The sequence below is a fragment of the Lepidochelys olivacea genome, assembly GCF_965140295.1.
Source record: "Lepidochelys olivacea isolate rLepOli2 genome assembly, chromosome: 23".
NCBI lineage: Eukaryota > Metazoa > Chordata > Testudines > Cheloniidae > Lepidochelys > Lepidochelys olivacea.
In genome coordinates, this window is record NC_140433.1 from 11853129 (window position 1) to 11871794 (window position 18666).

The window sequence follows — 18666 nt, forward strand, 5'->3', positions numbered from 1 at the left end:
GGACCCAGGTGTCCGGGCAGCACCTACCTTCTGTGAACTGGCCCTTGGCAGCTCCTGGTTTGTGGGTTCTCGTCTGGACTTTCACCTTCAGGGTCTCGTTGGCCTGTAAGGGGTGGGGGTCAGAACAGCCTGGAACAACAAAGGGGGGTATTGGGGTGCTGGGGGGGAGCAGGGCAGGAGCACTGGTTGCCGAGGGGTGGGAGTGGGGTCTAGTGGTTAGAGCAGTGGGGACTGGGATCCAGGGCTCCTGTTCTCTCCCCAGCTCTAGGAGGGTTGTGGCGTCTAGTGGTTAGAGGGGGTGGGGGCTGGGAACCAGGACACCTGGGTTCTCTCCTGGCTCTGGGAGGGGAGTGGGGTCTACTGGTTGGGGGGGGGGGTATTGGAACCAGGACTCCTGGATTCTCTCCCCTGCGAGTCCCTTCCCCTCTCTGTGGCTCAGTTTCCCCCACTGTCCAATGGGAATTTGACTCCCTTCCACCTGAATGCGTCTCCAGCACAATCAGCCCCTCCAGTGGGTGGGGGGGTCGTTTGCATATTCCATTACCCAGCCTGCCTTGCAGCAGCAACATAGCCACACAAGTCTCTCCTGCCCCCAGGCCATCCTGCTTGCTCACCCGGCTCTGCTCTGGGGTCCCGTTCACCTCCAGGTAGGTCGGGACAGGCTTGGTCAGAGCTGTGGGGAGAGATGAGAAGATTAGAGCCCTCCACCCTCAGTAGGAGAGGCGTCCCTGGAAACCAAGGAGGGCTGCGAGGTTGGGCTCCATCACAGACATGCTGTGGTTGGTTACCCAACACCTCCAGGGCCCCCTGCCCCTGCCCCCTCCCCCTCCCCCATGGACCTACTCCTTAACAGCCCTGCCCCATTCCAACCCCTTGGTCCCACTCACGTGTCAGGAGATGCTGCTCCTGGGATCTGCGATGCTGCATCCTCAGCTGCAGCACTGGGGGGGGGGAGAAAACAGTCAGGGGGGGTGGGACCACCAGCCCCTCCCCCCAGGAATCCCCTTTTCCCCCCCATCCCAGGGTCCCCCCCAGAGCTCTGCATGCAGCCCCACAATCCTGGGCAACCCCCCCAGCCCCTGCTGCCTCTCAGTTCCCACCCGGGAGGAAAAGGGGGGCAGGGGAGAGGAGCATGGGATTGGGGTGCATGGGGTGGGGCAGCAGAGGACCGGAGGGGGAGAAGGAGGGGCCAGCGAGGGGCAGGTGGGGGAAGGGGTGGGGCATGGGAGGGGAGCAGCAGAGGAGGGGGGAGGGGCATGGCGCTCCCTTCTATTCTTATCCTCCCCCCGCCCCCCTAGCAGGTGTCCGGCGGGTGGCAGCTGGGGTGAGGGGACCGAGAGCTATTCCGGGAGCCAGTAACATGAGACACCCCATCCCCCACAGGACCACCCTCTCCCCACCCCATATAACCCCCACCCATGAAATACCCCTGGGGGCTCAGCGGGGGCCCCTGTGCTGCAGGGAGGGACGGGGGCTCAGCGGGGGCGCTGGGCTGCGGGGGCTCAGCAGGGGGCGCTGGGCTGCAGACTCTGGCTCTGAGACTGTGGGCTGCGGCTGGCTCTGGGGTGGCTGCGGGGCTGTTGAACAGGCAGCCAAGAGGAGATTTAGGACAGGAAGTGAAGGAGAAGCTCATTTCCGGGGGGGGATCCTGATTCATTAACCCCCACAGGGCTGCCTACTATCTCCCGGCAGAGCAGGCTGGCGGGGGCCCTGCAGCGCAGAGCTCCAGACCCCAGCTTGGGAGGGGGATGGTGATGGCCATGGGGGTTGGGGGATCACCCTGCCCCCTTTCCGCCACTGGTGCCACTCAGCCCCCCCCCCCGCCCTTTGGGGCTAAACCAGGGCCTGGGTTTTGCCCCGGCCAGGAGGGGGCAGGGTTGTTTTGTTCACAGACACCCCCCTCCCCCCAGCAGAGGAATCCCTTCAGCTCTGGGACCCAGGCATCCGGGCAGAGGCGGGACCTCAGGTGGGCCAGAATGAGGCCTTGGGGACCCTGGCATGCAGGACAGGGGAGCGGGGGGCCCGTTTCCCGGCCCCACTCACCGGATCGGAACTTGCTGCGGATCAGCATGGAGCGCTCGGAGGCCAGCAGGGTCATGGTCAGGGCTGGGGGTATCGAGCGTGAATGGGGGGGCACCTGGCTGGCTGCCCTGGGCTGGGGGGATCCCAAAACAATCCAGCAGGGAGGAGAGACAGAAGGAGAATGTGGGGGTCACAGATAGAGCTTGTGACTGAATAACCCCTCCCCCAAGAAAGGGGCCCCCATAAATTGAGGGAGATTGAAATGTCCCGGGGTGGATAATGGCATGCAGGGAACACTCAGAAACTCTCACTCAGTGGCTCCCAGCCCCCCTGTTCTAACCACTAGCCCCCACTCCCCTCCCAGAGCTGGGAAAGAACCCAGGAGTCCTGACTTCCAGTGCCCCACTGCGCTAACCACTACATGCCACACCCCTCCCAGAGCCAGGGATAGAACCCAGGAGTCCTGGCTCCCAGCCCCCCTGCTCTAACCACCTCTCCCCTCCCCTCCCCACCGCACCCCAAGCCAGGAAAGGACCCAGGAGTCCTGGTTCCCAGCACACCCCTCCCTCAGTTCTAATCCTGTTGGGACAGAGATTTTTTCCTGCATAGGGGGTCATTTTAATCCTAGACACACATCCCAGCTCCTTGCTGAGGGGGGAGGCTGGGATGGGGGCGCGGGCGGGGGTGAAGGGCAGATCTAGGGGGCTCTGTGTGGAGGGGGAGAGAACAAAGGGGAGAGGGGAGAGGAGATCTGGGGGCCGATCTAGGGAGCTTGGGGGACAGGATGGGACAGTTTAGAGACAGGCATATCTGGGGGGGGGAGATTGGGAGGCAGGGTCAGACAGCAGGGGGACCTGGTGGGGCACATTCTGGGACATGAAGATCCAGAGGGCAGATTTCAGGGGGGCTATAGGGGGACAGATTTGGGAGATCAGATTTTGTGGGAAAGGGATTGGGGGCAGGTTTGAGGGCAGGGATGTCTTGGGGGGCAGATTTGGGGGGGCTGGGGCAGGACTGGGTGAAGGGAAATCGACTGGGGGTCAGGATTGGGGAGAGCGGTCAGGTTTGGGGGGATCCAGTTGGGGGATCTAGGGGCTGAGTTATGGGTTGGAGGCTCTAGGGAGCAGGTGGGGGATCAGGTGGCCCCAAGGAGCAGGTTGGGAGATCAGGGGGTACAGGAGGCCAATTTGCGGGATTGGGGAATTCCAGGGGGTGGGTAGTGGGGATTGGGAGCTCCAGGGAGCAGGTTCGGGCCCCAGGAGGCAGATAGGGGGGTCAGGGGCACTTTGGGGGATTGGGGCTCCAGAGGGCAGGTTGGGGGGATCGGGGGCCCCAAGGGACAGGCTGGGGAGATCACAGGGCTCCAGAGAGTGGGTTGGGGGGGATTGTGGGGCTCCAGAAGGCAAGTTGGAGGCCCCCAGGGGGTGGGTTGGGGGTATCGGGAGGCAGGTCAGAGGGATTGGGGGCCCCAGGGGGTGAGTTGGGGGGATCGGGTCTCAAGGGGGCAGGTTGGAGGGAGGCTCTAGGGGTTGCATTGTGAGGATTAGGGGCCCCAAGGGGCAGGCTGGGGGGATCATGGGACCCCAGAGAACAGGTTAAGGGGATTCCAGATATCAGGGGCCCTAGAGGGCAGGCTGGGGGGATCGGGTCTCAAGGGGGGAAGGTTGGAGGCTCCAGGGGGCAGGCTGGGGGATTGGGGGCTTCATGGGGGAAGTTGGGGGTATCTGGTGCCCCAGGGGGTGGGCTGGGGGGATCACAGGGCCCCAGAGAGCAGGTTGGGGGGCCCAGGGGTGGTTTAGGGGGATCAGAAGGCCCCAGGGGGCAGGTTGGAGGGACCGAGGGGCAGGTTGGGGGGAGTACAGGGCCCCAGAAAGCAGGTTGGGGGGATCACAGGGCCCAGGGGGTGTGTAGAGAGTATTAGGGTACCCACGGAGCAGGTTGGGGGATTGGGGGGCCCCAGGGGGGATGTTGGGAGATCAGGGGGGCCCAGGGGGCAGGTTGGGGGGATCATAGGGTGAGGTTGGGGTTATTGGGGGTCCCAGGAGGTGGGTTGGAGGGACCGGGGGGCAGGTTGGGGGATCGGGGCCTGAGGGGGTGGGTTGAGGGGATTGGGGCCCCAAGGGGCAGGTTGGGGGGGATCATGGGGCCCAGGGGGCGGGTTTGGAGTATCAGGGGCCCGGTTGGGGGATCGGGGGCCCCAGGGGGCATGTTGGGTGCATCGGGGGAGCTCCGGGGGCGGGCTGGGGGATCGGGCATCCAGGGGGCAGGTTGGGGGGAACGGAGGGCACCAGGGGGAAGGTTGGGGATCGGGGGGCAGGTTGGGGGGCTACCAGGGGGCAGGTTGGGGGGATCGGGGCTCCCAGGGGAAGGGCTGGGGGATCGGGAGGCCCCAGGGGGCAGGTTCGGGGATCGGGGTCCCACCCACCAGCGCCGCGCGGTGACTGTCCCGGTCGCTGTCCGGCCCGGCTCGGTCGGTCTCTCCCCGCAGGTCCCGGCCCGGCTGCGTGGGGGGCGCTGGGGCCGGTCACGGGCGGGCTCTGCAGGCTTGGGGGGGGGACCGCGGGCCGGTGATGTCACAGCTGCCCCGATAAAGAGGGGGGGCAGCAGCTGCGATCCCCCCCCCACGTGTGAAAAGCCCCCACCTGCCGGTCACCCGACACCGCCACTCGCGCTGCTGGCTCAGCAGGGACCCGCCCCTGGGCTGACCCTAGACCCCACCCCCCTCCCAGAGCCGGGGAGAACCCAGGCGTCCTGCTCCCTACCCCCTCTCTAACCATTAGTCCCCACCCCGCTCCCAGAGCTGGGGAGAACCCAGGAGTCCTGGGTTTGACCAGGAGAGGGGGATGTGACTCTTGCGCCTTCAGGAGTTAGTACGGGGGAGGGGGCGTGTGTGAGAGTCAGGACTCCTGGGTCCTTTTTCTGGCTCAGCACCCGAACTCCTCACTCCTCAGACACAGAGTCAGCGAGATCGGGGCCCCGTCGTGCCAGGCGCTGCCCAGACACAGTCACCGAGATCGGGGCCCCGTCGGGCCGGGCGCTGCCCAGACACAGTCACTGAGATCGGGGCCCCGTCGCGCCAGGCGCTGCCCAAACACAGTCTCTGAGATTGGGGCCCCGTCGGGCCGGGCGCTGCCCAAACACAGTCACTGAGATCGGGGCCCCGTCGGGCCGGCGCTGCCCAGACACAGTCACCGAGATTGGGGCCCCGTCGCGCTGGGCGCTGCCCAAACACAGTCTCTGAGATCGGGACCCCGTCGGGCCGGGCGCTGTCCAGACAGAGTCGCCGAGATCAGGGGCCCCGTCGGGCCGGGCGCTGTCCAGACACAGTCACCGAGATCGGGGGCCCCGTCGTGCCGGGCACTGTCCAGACACAGTCACCGAGATCGGGGGCCCTGTCGTGCCAGGCGCTGCCCAGGCACAGAGTCACCGAGATCGGGGCCCCGTCGCGCTGGGCGCTGCCCAGACACAGTCACCGAGATCGGGGCCCCGTCGGGCCGGGCGCTGCCCAGACACAGTCACCGAGATGGGGGCCCCATCGGGCCGGGCGCTGTCCAGACACAGTCACCGAGATGGGGGCCCCGTCGGGCCGGGCGCTGTCCAGACACAGAGTCACCGAGATCGGGGCACCGTCGGGCCGGGCGCAGCCCAGACACAGAGTCACCGAGATGGGGGCACCGTCGGGCCGGGCGCAGCCCAGACACAGAGTCACCGAGATGGGGGCACTGTCGGGCCGGGCGCTGCCCAGACACAATCACCGAGATGGGGGCCCCGTCGGGCTGGGCGCTGCCCAGGCACAGAGTCACCGAGATCGGGGCCCCGTCGCGCTGGGCGCTGCCCAGACACAGTCACCGAGATGGGGGCCCCATCGGGCCGGGCGCTGTCCAGACAGAGTCACCGAGATCGGGGCACCGTCGGGCCGGGCGCAGCCCAGACACAGAGTCACCGAGATGGGGGCACCGTCGGGCCGGGCGCTGTCCAGACACAGTCACCGAGATGGGGGCCCCGTCGGGCCGGGCGCTGTCCAGACAGAGTCACCGAGATGGGGGCACCGTCGGGCCGGGCGCTGCCCAGACACAGAGTCACCGAGATGGGGGCACTGTCGGGCCGGGCGCTGCCCAGACACAATCACCGAGATGGGGGCACTGTCGGGCCGGGCGCTGCCCAGACACAATCACCGAGATGGGGGCCCCGTCGGGCTGGGCGCTGCCCAGGCACAGAGTCACCGAGATCGGGGCCCCGTCGCGCTGGGCGCTGCCCAGACACAGTCACCGAGATGGGGGCCCCATCGGGCCGGGCGCTGTCCAGACAGAGTCACCGAGATCGGGGCACCGTCGGGCCGGGCGCAGCCCAGACACAGAGTCACCGAGATGGGGGCACCGTCGGGCCGGGCGCTGTCCAGACACAGTCACCGAGATGGGGGCCCCGTCGGGCCGGGCGCTGTCCAGACAGAGTCACCGAGATGGGGGCACCGTCGGGCCGGGCGCTGCCCAGACACAGTCACCGAGATCAGGGCCCCGTCGCACTAGGTGTGGCCTGGACACATGTGTTGGGAGCTGGGGCTGCGCTGTGGGGCTGTGCCGAGGGCAGTTGTGGGGCCCAGGGCGAGCCAGGGACCGGCGCGCCGGGTGCCCTTTGCCGGCGGCTGCAGCGGGGCACTGGGGGATCCCGCGACAGGTGGCACCTGTCTCTGGCCGTCTGGCCTGAGCTGGATTTCACTGACACTGCGGATCAGTTTCAGCTGTGGGTATTTAGAGCCGACCTGATGCCCACCCTGCCCCCAGCCACGGTCCCTCCCACCCTGCACCCAGGCCCCACCTCTGCCTGGCCCTGTACCCCCATGTTCCCCCCTCCAGCCCCAGCTCCGTGCTGATGCTGAGCCAGACAAACGGCCAAACCAAAAGCACCTGCAGGGAAAACCCAGGCGGGGGTGAGATGGGCTCTGCCCCCTACTGGAGTGTGGGCTGCTGAAGGGCAGACAGGATTCCTGGGTTCCATCTCCAACTCTGGAGGGGGGAGTGGTGTCTAATGTGTAGAGCATGGGGGCTGGGAATCAGGACTCCAGGGTTCTTTTCCCTCGCCTCTGTGGGGACTGATCCCTGTCTCTGGGTGCCTGAGGGGTGGTTGGGGAGCAGGGCTGGGTGCTGTAGCTGTGAAGGGACCCTGGGGGGGGGGCGGGGAGGGGGGTGGTGGCTGCAGCCGGGCGCGATGAGCTCATGCGTCTTTCCCCAGCTAAAGTTTCCAGGATTAAATCACGCCCGGGATTGACGCCATTGATAAATATAGACCCAGCCGGGACAGCTCTGCTCTGACCACTAGATACCACTCCCCTTCCCCAGCCAGGGACTGTACCCAGGAGGCCTGGCTTCCAGCCCCCCCATGCTTTAACCACTGGGCCCTACTCTCCACCCAGAGCTAGGGAGAGAACCCAGGAGTCCTGGCTCTCCCCACCCCCACCACAAACACACCAGCAGGGGCAGCACTGGTCTCTGTCTCACACACACTCAGACCCCGCTGCTGGGAGAGGCCCCCAGCACCTCCTGCTGGCAGAGATGGGCGCTGACACAGAGACAGGGTTTATTGCTACACACAGTGGAATACACAGTTCGTCCAAGCCCAGGGGCTACGGGAACCCCATCGGGGTCCCAGCTCTCGCAGAGGGGAGGCACTTTGGGGGACTATTGGGGTGAAGCCCCCCACTGTCCAGGCCCTGTGATGTCTGTCCCCCCACGCTGGGGAGCCCGGGTAGGTGGGTCGGGTGTCGGCAGGTGCTCGGTGCCCTTGGTGCCAGCCGCGGTCACTGGCCGCCCTCCAGCCCATGGGCTGCCCGCTGGTTGGCTGGCAGCGAGGCCTGCTCCAGGTCCCAGAGGAAACGGCGTAGGCCGCACAACTGGCGGTGGAGGGCGTCGTCCGTCACCGGGGCCGTGGGGCAGAGCCGGAACCCCTCGTTGGGCAGGATCAGGGGCGGGTGGTCAGAGAAACTCTCGAAGATCTCACCTGGGGGAGGGGAGAGGGGTGAGAGCTGGCAGGGGCTGTGGATTGGGAGTGAGGGGCGCCGGCGGGGCTGCGGGGGGCAGGACTGCGGGTCAGGAGTGAGGGGCGCCGGCAGGGCTGGGGGGGGCAGGGCTGGGCTGGTAGGGGGCTGCGGGTCGGGAGTGAGGGGCGCCGACGGGGCTGGGGGGGCGGGGCTGCGGGGCGGGAGTGAGGGAGGCTGGGGGGGCGGGGTGGGAGTGTGGGGCGCCGGCGGGGCTGGCGGGGGCAGGGCTGAGCTGTCAGGGGCTGCGGGTCGGGGGTGAGGGGAGCTGGGGGGGCGGGGCTGCGGGGTGGGAGTGAGGGGCGCCGGCGGGGCTGGGGGGGGGCAGGGCAGGTCTGGCAGGGGGCTGTGGGGCGGGAGTGAGGGGCGCCGGCAGGGCTGGTCTGGCAGGGGGCTGCGGGGCGGGAGTGAGGGGTGCCGGCAGGGCTAGGGGGGGCAGGGCTGCAGGTCGGGAGTGAGGGGCCCGGCGAGGCTGCAGGGGGCAGGACTATGGGTCATGAGTGAGGGGGCGCCGGCGGGGCTGGGGGGGGCGGGGCTGCGGGGCGGGAGTGAGGGGCCCGGCGGGGCTGCAGTGGGCAGGACTATGGGTCATGAGTGAGGGGCGCCGGCGGGGCTGGGGGGGCAGGACTATGGGTCAGGAGTGAGGGGCGCCGGCGGGGCTGGGGGGGCAGGGCTGAGCTGCCAGGGGCTGCGGGGGCGGGAGCGAGGGGGGCCGGCACTCACTGTTCGCCATCTCCTCCCTCTCCTGAGGCGGGGGGCTCCAGCCCTCGGGGTATGGGCGCCCCAGCCCCAGGTGGTAGTTGCTCAGCACGTGGTGGAGCTGGGCGGGCGTCAGGGCCGGGTACTCGCTGCGCAGCCGGGACCAGGTCGCCTGGGGGGAGCCGAGAGACGCTGAGATCCCGGGGAGCTGCAGGAGGCTGGCGCCCCCTAGAGGGGAAAGATCCCCCCGCCCCCCGCCCCGGATGGGAGCCAGCGCCCCCTGGAGGGGAAAGGCCCCCTGCCCCATTCCCCCAGCGGCGCTGTGGCCGCGGCGCCCCCTGCAGGCTGCCCCTCACCTTGACCAGGCTGGTCTTGGGCACGCAGAGCAGGTTGGCGGTGGTGGAGAGCTTGCGGAAGAACTCGGCAGCAATGTCGCCCAGCCCCACGCCCTGCAGCCAGTCCAGCACCAGGTCCAGGTTGGTGCGGATCTGCACGGCCTTGGCCCACTGGTAGAAGGGCCCCCCGGTGCCTGCCGTCGGGAGCAGGAGACCCACAGTCACAGCAGGGTGGGGCTGGATGGGACCCCCGGGGCAGCTGGGCCTCGACCCCGCGCTGGGGCAGGATCCAGCCACCCACCCTCCAACCCACCCGTCTGTCCATCCGTGCACCTTAACTCCCGGCTGTCCCCCCAGCTTCCCTCCCATCCGTCCCCCCTGACTCCCCCCTGCCTTCCCCTCCGGCCATCCTTCTGCCTTCCCTCCCGTCTGTCCCCCTGGCCATCCCCCCGCCTCCCCTCCCCCCTGCCTTTCTCCTGGTCCTCCCCATGCCTTCCCTCTCACCCATCTCCTGGCCGTCCGGTCACCTTCCCCCCCCCCCATCCCCCTGCCTTCCCTCTCACCCATCTCCCAGCCATCCTGCCGCTTTCTCTCCCATCCACCCCCCCCCCCGCGCCAGCGGTCCCTCTCTCTTCCCTCCCATCCTTCACCCCCGCCTTCCCCCCAGCCATCCCCCTGCCTTCCCTCCCCCCATCCCCCTGCCTTCCCTCCCCAGGCCATCCCCCCGCCTTTCCTCCCACCTGTCCCCCCCCTCCCCTCCTGGCCATCCCCCCGCCTTCCCTCCCATTCATCCACCTACCTTCCCAACCCCCTACCCCTTCCATCCACCCCTGCCCAGCCTCTTGTCCTGACTACTCACCCACCAGGAGACATGATGAATATGAGGGGGGAGGAGGGGTGAAGCAGACTGTGATGTGTGGGGGTGTGCTGGTCGCTGTGGGGGAGGCCATGAGGTGGGGGGGGGAGAGTTGGGGGGCAGGGAGCCAGGGGTTGAGACTGGGGGAAGGGGGCAAGACACACGGCTGGGAGCCCTGCCTCGGAGTCTGGATTTGGGGTAGCCCCAGCGACCCCCCCATTCCCCCTCCGGGATCAAGCCTTCCCAACCCCACAATGGTTCCTGGGCCCCACTGACTGAGCCCTCCCTCCCGACTCCCCACACATCCCTGCCTCTCATGGCCCTCCCCTCCAGCCTTGGTTCCTGGCTCGGTGGGGGTGGGGAGGACCCGTTTCCTGCCCTGCCCCGGGGCCCATGGGCAGGAAGGAGCTGCCTTCCTGCTGATCCCGGGATGGGACAATGGGAGGAAACGGGGGAGGGTGGCTGGGATTTCGGGCTGCCTGTGATTCACTGAGTCTGGCTCATGAGAATGGTGACTCTGTCAGAGCTGGGGAGAGAACCCAGGAGTCCTGGCTGCCAGCCTCCCCACCCTCGCTCTATCCACTAGCCCCCACTCCCCTCCCAGAGCCAGGGAGAGAACCCAGGCATCCTGGCTCCCAACTCCCTGCTCTTACCACTCGCCCCCACTCCCCTCCCAGAGCAGGAGAGAACCCAGGAGTCCCGGACCCTAGCCACTCACCTCTCTCCATGAGGGTGTTGAAGAGGGAGGCGTTAGAGAAGAAGAAGAGGTAGCCGAAGGTCTGGGATACCAGGTCGGGGTGCAGCTCACACTCCCGGGTCAGCTCCAGCGTGGCCTGGTAGATGGCCAGGGTGCCACGGATGCCCTCAGGCATGGTGCTCAGCTCCTGGGCATGGGACAGGTCCGCTGCGGCAGTGAAGGGGTTACTGTCCAGCAGGGCGGGCAGGGCAGAGTACAGCGTCTGCCCAGAAAGGAAAGGGTTAAACGCCAGGTAGGGGCTGCAATAAGCCAACAGGGCTTTAGGGGGCGCTGGGCTGCAGGGAGTGGGGGGTTCAGCAGCGGGTGCTCTCCCCAGGCAGGCAGGGCTGGCCCTAGGGGGCGCTGGGCTGCAAGGGGGCTGAGCTCACCTTGGTCAGGTAATACACCGACTGCTGGAACGTGGACATGATGACCTCGTCCAGCACCGCCATGGCCTCGTCGCAGGTCTCCAGGTCGCTGGACAGCAAAGCATCATGGGAACTTCCTGGAGAAGACAAAGGGGGCCAGCTGTGGGGCTCTCTGTGAGCCGGGCTCCCTGCTGAGCTCATCCCATCCCTCTGGGATTCACCCCACCATCCCCTACTGGGGAGAGAACCCAGGCGTCCTGGCTCCCAGCCCCCTGCTCTAACCACTAGTAGCCCCTACTCCCCTCCCAGAGCCGGGGAGAGAACCCAGGAGTCCCGGCCCCCAGCCGTCTCCCCCTGCTCTAACCACTAGCCCCTACTCCCCTCCCAGAGCCAGGGAGAGAACCCAGGAGTCCTGCTCACCCTCCAGGTCGAGTTCTTTCTCCATGTCCAGCACTTTCTTCTGGACCAGGTTGAGCAGCTCCATTGCGTTGGCCATCCAGAGCATCAGGGGGCGCAAGTCAGCTGCCACCTCTTCGATGCTGAGCGCCCCCACCTGGCCCTTGTCCTGCTGGCTGGAGAGAAGAGAGGGGTGGGGGGAGCAACTGGGGGATCATCGGAGCTGCCGGGACACCCTCCCCCCACCCTGGGCCCTTTGGGACCCCATGCAGTTCTTAGCAGCTTCCATTGAGACATACTTAGCCGTGAATGGGTTAACGGCCCCTCTGGGGTGGATGCGGGGGTGGGTATCCGGGGACCCCTCGCCCGACACTGGGACGCGGCCCCTCTGGGGTGGGGTGTGGGGCCTGCGTATATGGGGACCCCTTGCCCGGTGCTGGGACACGGCCCCTCTGGGGTGGGGCACAGGGACTGGGTATCTGGGGTCCCCTCGCCCGGCGCTAAGATGCAACCCCTCTGGCATGGGGCTGGAGTCTGAGGACAGAGCACCCCCTACCCTGCCTGCTGCCGCAGAGGAGGGCGTGACAGGGAGCCCCCACACCCAGGGTGAGGTGTGGTTGGGGTCCCGGGTTCTCACTCACTTCTCCGGCTGCCGGTCCCCGACTTCCTTGATCTTCTCCTGGCAGGGAAGAGAGAACGGATCTGGAACGGGCCATGGGGCTGCTGTCACATTCCCCCAGCCCTGACCCCTGATACACAGGGGAACCCCTCCCCAATCCCTGCCCCTACCCTGGGATACACAAGGGCCCCCATGCCGAGCCCTGCCCCAACCCTGGGATACACAGCAGCCCCTGTCTCCAGCCATTCTTCCCTCAGCCCTTCCCCACTCTCGGAGGGGTCCCTGACCCCCAGGGGCAGATTGGGGTTTTATAGGAACCTGGGCCAGACCAAGTGGGGGCCCATTCCCCACCCTGTCCACCTGCAGTCCGTCTGCCCCTGCCCCCCCGTGCTCTGCTGCCGGGTACATGGGGTCAAGGCAGGGGGCTTGCCCCGCCCCCTGCCTGGCACTCCAAGCCCCCACGCCCCTCGCAGGAGCTGGGTGGGCAGAGAGAGTCAGGGCACCCATTTTTCCGGGCCCCCCCAATTGGCCGGGGTCCTGGGCACAGGCCCCCATTGGCCCAGTGGCTAATCCGCCACTGCTGATCCCCAGCCCCGAGCCCCCGTCCCATCCCCCCTCTCGTTACCCAGACGGCCTCCTTGACCAGCTGGGCCATCCTGGCCACCAGGCGGGGGAAGTGGCCGGGCTCCAGCACGCGGGTGGAGTGCTCCAGGCACAGGCCCAGGAGGAAAGCCGGGGCCAGGTTGAAGGCAGTGGCCCCCTGGAGCCGGACGATCTCCCTCAGCAGCGCCTCCTCCTCCTGGGGCCGGTAGCGCAGCTCGGGCTCCCGGCTCTCCACGTAGGCCTGGAAGGCGTCCTGCCTCTCCTGGAGGGAGCGCCCGCAGGCCTGGCATGAGAAGGCGCCCGCCAGTCCGGGTGAGGCCCAGGGCCGGGGCAGCCAAGCCGGCCGAGGTTGGGGGGTCCGGGGGTCTTTGTACATGAAGAGGAAGTGCTGGCCCAGCCCCAGCAGGTCCCCGGGGTGCAGCTCGGCCTCGCGCACCAAGGCCCCCCCGTTGAGGGTGACGGCTGCTCCCCGGAAGGGCCGCACCAGGGCCAGCCCCGGGGCCGGCTCGGCCTCCTGCACGCAGCAGTGACGGGGCAGGATGTCCGGGGCACAGAGGAAGGTGTCCACGTAGCCCCCCTTGTCGGGCTGGAGGCGGCGCCCGAAGACGTGCCGGCGCCGGGTCATCACGTAGATCACAAAATCCTGGGGGATGAGGGGAGAAAATGGCGTAAAAACGGGAATGGCATCGAAAGTGGGCCTGCCCCGCCCTCTGGGGGGAATGGGCTCTCCCGCCATATCACCCCTGCCTTCTGGGAGGGAATGGGCTTTCCTGCTACACCACCCCCACTCTCTGGGGGGAGAATGGGCTCTCCCACTGCACCATCCCTGCCCTCTGGGGGGGAATGGGCTCTCCCACCATGCCACACCCGCCATGCCATCCTGCCCTCTGGGGGGCAATGGGCTCTCTCCCACTGTGGCACCCCACCACTCTTGGGGGGGAATCTCCCAAGAATCCCCTCTATTTTCTATGTTAAAATGGGCTCTTCCATTACTGCACCCCCCGCCCCCCATCTCCTGAGGTGCTCCCACCACCCCTTCCCTCCCCCACGGCCAACCCGGAGGGTGCAAAGCATTATGGGAAACCTGTGCTCCCAGCATGCTCTCTGCTGGACAACAGTGAGGAGCAAATGGTCCTGGGGGCTGGAGTCACAGCACCCCCTACTGACCTCGCCCCACAGCACAGCGCCCCCTACTGAGACATTCCCTGCAGCCCAGTGCCCCCTACTGACCCCCACTCTGCTCCCCGCAGCACAGCGCCCCCTGCTGAGCCCCCGCTCCCTGCAGCCCAGCATCCCACAGAGCCCCCTGCCTGACCTGCTTGTCGCAGCCGAGCAGCAGCAGGAAGTAAGGGTGCTGGGTGGGGGGCTGGATCAGGCACTGGGACAGCTGCTCCAGGTTGGCCCCGTCTGCCGAGTCCTCGGCCTCCCCGGACTTGGCGCCCCCGTCCGCCGGCTCTGCCTCCTGGGCCGGAGACACCTCCCCGTCCTGCTGCTCGCTGGCTGGCCCCACCTCGGCGCCCGCCACACTCAGCACGGCCTTGCGCTCGCGCCGCTTGCGGGCACTCAGGTTCATGTCGCTGATGCTGCGGCGTAGGGACAGGTTGTCGGCCCGCTCCTTGGGTGCTGGGCCCCCTGAGGCCGCCCGTGAGCGGCTCTTCTGCAGCCGCCGCGCCTGGGCGTTGATGCCTGGAGTGCGAGGAAGGGGGGGCCTCAGAGGGGGCTGGCTGGTTCTCCAATCCGGGAGTTTCAGAGACCCGCAGCCCGGTTCCCTGCCCTGGGGGTTTCAGGGATTCTCCCCCTGCAGCTCCAAGCCAGGACTTAACTGGGGGGCCCCATGGCTCCGAATTTGGGGACAACAGAGGGTCCCGTGGCTCCTGGGTGCAGGAATATGGGGGAGGGCACGTCTCCGAGCCATGAGATGACTGGGGAACCCCATAGCTTCTGGCTGGGAGATGACCAGGGGTCCTGTGGCTCCTGGCCTGGGATGACCCGTTGGTCCCGTGACTCCCAGCCTGGCATGCCCAGGGGTCCCGTGGCTCCCAGCCTGGGATGACCTGGGGGTCCCGTGGCTCCCGGCCTGGGATGACCTGGGGGTCCCGTGGCTCCCGGCCTGGCATGCCCAGGGGTCCTGTGACTCCCGGCCTGGCATGCCCAGGGGGTCCCGTGGCTCCCGGCCTGGCATGCCCAGGGGTCCTGTGACTCCCGGCCTGGGATGACCTGGGGGTCCCGTGGCTCCCGGCCTGGGACGACCCAGGGGACGGGGGCAGCCCCCCTGCATCCTCACCTGCCGTCTCGTTATCCTCGGCCTCGCCAACCCGCTCCACCTCACACCGGCGCCGCACCTCGAAGCGCCGCGACAGGCCAGCCTTGGGCTTCCACACGTCCTGCAGCACCAGGGGCCGCTCGGTGTCACCCACGGGGCGCAGGTGCTCGGCCTGCCAGGCCCCGCCGGGCCCCTCGAAGCGACCCACCACGTCGCACAGCACGTAGCCCCCGCTCCCCTCCTCCGGCGCCACCCCATAGCGCTCCAATGCCTCCCGCACCAGCTGGCGCGCCGTGGAGCGTGGCGTGGCCAGCACGCTCTTGTAGTTGGCCCCCCGGGAGATGGCTCCCCCGAAGATCTTCAGGATGCCTGGAAGCTGGGGCTGGCTGGACAGCTCCACCAGGTCCTCGGGCACCGGGTCGATGAGATCCGCCAGCTTCTTCTCGCTGCCCCAGCGCCCGCCCCCCACGCCCGCTCCACTGCTGGGGCTGCGGTGGAACAGGTTGGAGAGGCGCTTGTGGCGGCCCGCCTTCGCCTTGCTGGGGGGTCGCAGCTCCACCGTCTCGCTGCCCCGGCTGGCCGTGTCCGAGGAGGTGGACCTGGGGAGGGAAGGCAGGAGGCCAGGCTAGATGGGCCTGTTGCTCTGAGAGGAGAGGGGAGGCCGGGAGTGTGGGCTGGAGGGGTCCGTGGGGCTGGCCTCGGTAGCAGGGAGGGGGCGATACTGGGGGAGATGGGGCCATGGACTGACTGGGGGAGAGGAAGGAGGCAAGATATTGAGATAGATGGGCCTGTGGGTCTGATCTGGGGGCAGGAGGGTGCGGGATACCAGGGCAGACGGGCCCGTGGGTCTGATCCGGGGGGCAGAATATTGGGGTAGCAGGGCTGTGAGGCGCTCCAGGGGGCAGGAGGCACGGGACCGGTACCTGACAGAGCCCACGCTGGGCCAGCGGCGGCTCATCTTGACGAAGTGTTTCTTGGGCGAGTTGATCCACAGCCCGACGGGGAAGTGGAGTTTCCCAAAGCGGGGGCTGCCCTCCTTCCGCTCCTCTGAGAACATGGTGCCGGGGGCACCGGGCACCTGGGGGGACACGGCCATGGCAGAGCGCTGGCGGGAGTGGGGCAGTCGTGCCAGGGGCAGGGGCTCAGCCAGACAGGGTGGGAGCCGGCAGCCAGACCCGGCAGAGGGCGCTGGTGAGGGGCCAGGAGGTTGCAGGATGCGGGGGGAGGGGGGAAGAGGTTGGGGGCTGGGATGTTGGGGTGAGTGGGGGATGGAGGGAGGTTGGGGGCCGGGATGCTGGGGCAAGTGGGGGACGGGGGTAGATTGGGGGCCGGGATGTTGGGGTGAGTGGGAGATTGGGGTAGGTTGGGGGCCAGGAGGTTGCAGGCTGCGGGGGAAGGTAGGATGGGGGCCAGGATGTTGGGGTGAGTGGGGGCAAGGGGTGGGTTGGGACCTGAGACGTTGGGGTGGATGGGGGTAGGTTGGGGTTGGGATGTTGGGGTGAGGGGGGATTGGGTGAGTGCTGAGGGACGGGATGTTGGGGCAAGTGGGGGATGGGGGTAGGTTGGGGGCCGGGATGTTGGGGTGAAGGGGGATGTTGGGGTGGGTTGGGGGCAGGATGTTGCGGTGACTGGGGAATGGGGGTATGTTGAGTGCCAGGATGCTGGGGTGAGTGTGGGATGGGGGGTAGGATGGGGGTCGGGATGTTGGGGTGGGTGGGGGATGGGAGGTAGGTTGGGGGCTAGGATGTTGGGGTGAGGGGGGATTGGGTGTGTGCTGAGGGACGGGATGTTGGGGTGAGTGGGGGATGGGGGTACATTGGGGTCAGGATGTTGGGGCGAGTGGGGGATGGGGTTAGGTTGGGGGCCAGGATGTTGGGGTGAAGGGGGATGGGGGTACGTTGGGTGCCAGGATGTTGGGGTGAGCAGGGGATGGTGGTAGGTTGGGGGCCAGGATGTTGCAGTGAGTGGGGGTTGGGGGTGGGTTGGAGGCCGGGATGTTGGGGTGAGTGGGGGATGGGAGGAAGATTGGGGGTCGGGATGTTGGGGTGAAGGGGGATGGGGGTACATTGGGGGTCGGGATGTTGGGGTGAGTGGGGGATGAGGGTAGGATGGGGGACAGGATGTTGGGGCGAGTGGGGATGGGGGTAGGTTGGGGGCCAGGATGTTGGGGTGAAGAGGGATGGGGGTACATTGGGGGTCGGGATGTTGGGGTGAGTGGGGGATGAGGGTAGGTTGTGGGCCGGGATGTTGGGGCGAGTGAGGGATGGGGTTAGGTTGGGGGCCAGGATGTTGGGGTGAAGGGGGATGGGGGTAGGTTGGGGCTGGGATGCTGGGGTGAGTGGGGGATGGGGTGTTGGGGTGAGTCAGGGATGGGGGTGGGTGAGGGGCTGGGATGTTGGGGTGAGCAGGGGATGGGGGTAGGTTAGGGGATGGGGTGTTGGGGTGAGTCAGAGATGGGGGTGGGTTAGGGGCTGGGAGGTTGGGGTGAGTGGGAGATGCGGTGTTGGGGTGAGTCGGGGTTGGGGGGTAGGTTGGGGGCTGGGATGTTGGGGGCCAGGTCTGGTCCTGCCAGTGCACAGCTAGTGGCTTCCACCGAGTTAGATCAAGCTGCAAGCCCCCCTTCCACTCCGCCCCGGAGCCAGCTGCATCGGGGCGGGGGATCCATGGAGGTGGAGGGACCCCAGGGCCATCCTGGGCTGTCTTTCGAGGCCCTTTATTGGTTCAAATGCTTCCCCCTCCCCAGGGTGAGATTCAGAGGGGACAAAGGCGCCACATCGGGGAGACCCCGATGCCCCAAAGCTGTAAGGAGCCTGGCTGGGATACCAGGACTCCTGGGTTCTGTCCCGCAGTCTGGGAGGGGGTGGGAGCTAGTGGTTAGAGCGGGGGCAGGGGCTGAGGGCCAGGACTCCTGGGTTCTATCTGAGCTCTGGAGCCCACAATTACCTCCACTTTGCCCCTCCCCCTGGCTAGCTGGCTGCCCCCCAATCACCCCAATTTCTCCTTCCCCCCTGGGCTGCCCTCCCGAATTACCCCCACTTCACCCCTACCCCAAAGCCGTAAGGAGCCTGGCTGGGCTACCTGGGTTCTGTCCCCCCCTCTGGTTGGGGAGTGGGGGCTAGTAATTACAGCGGGGGGGGAGGCTGCCCCCTATCACCCCACTCCCCCCCAGATGGCTGCCCCCAATCACCCCACTTCCCACCCCGGCTGGCTGCTCCTGATCTCCCCACTCCCCCCCCCACGGTGGTCCCCGATCACCCCACTCCCCACCCCCCGCTGACTGGCCCCCGATCACCTCACTCTGCCCCCCCCCGGCTGCCCCCCAATCACCCCTCTCCCCCCCAGCTGCGCTGCACCAGAGAAAAGCGGGGGGGGGGGGTTTACCCAGTCCCGTCGGGGGGCCGGACGTCTCCTCTCCCGGGCTCCGCTCCCGCGCTCAGCTCCAGCCTGGGGGCTGCCCCGCCCGCCCCATGGCCCCTCGGTGGGGTGCGACCCCCAGCCCAGCCCCAGCTCTGCGGCCAGCCCGCTGCCAGTCGGGGCTGGAGTCACTGAGCGCAGATTTCCCCGGCCCCCGCCCGGCTGGAGCGGGGGGGCAGGAAAAGGAGCCGGGCCAGGAAGCGGGGCCCCTCCGACGGGGCGGGGGACACGGAGCTGGGGGGCGGGGAGGGGCAGAGCAAAGGGGGGGCGGGGCCACAAGCGAGAGGGAGCGGTGGGGGGGAAAGGGTGCAAAGTGGGGGGCAA

The 18666-nt window shown here is 67.9% G+C and overlaps 1 protein-coding gene and 1 pseudogene across 3 annotated transcripts in view; one reads left to right on the plus strand and one right to left on the minus strand.

Moving 5' to 3' along the window:
• The window catches only part of LOC311511978 (leukocyte immunoglobulin-like receptor subfamily A member 2), an 873498-nt pseudogene that overhangs the window by 580987 nt on the left and 273845 nt on the right, over positions 1-18666 (plus strand). The window lies entirely within an intron of this gene.
• Positions 7583-18507, minus strand: RASIP1 (Ras interacting protein 1). Of its 2 annotated transcripts, XM_084612120.1 has the most exons (12): positions 18310-18481; positions 15852-16006; positions 14950-15527; positions 13981-14351; positions 12688-13308; positions 12085-12122; positions 11468-11619; positions 11069-11184; positions 10662-10902; positions 9109-9281; positions 8777-8924; positions 7583-8016 (listed from the first exon to the last, which is right to left on the minus strand). In XM_084612120.1, exons 2-12 carry the CDS (start codon positions 15983-15985, stop codon positions 7817-7819), a joined length of 2772 nt encoding a protein of 923 aa, XP_084468246.1. In that variant the 5' UTR covers positions 15986-16006; positions 18310-18481; the 3' UTR covers positions 7583-7816. The 2 variants fall into 2 exon arrangements, with proteins under 2 accessions (XP_084468246.1, XP_084468247.1); XM_084612121.1 differs by lacking the exon at positions 8777-8924 and having other exon boundaries at positions 7841-8016; positions 18310-18507.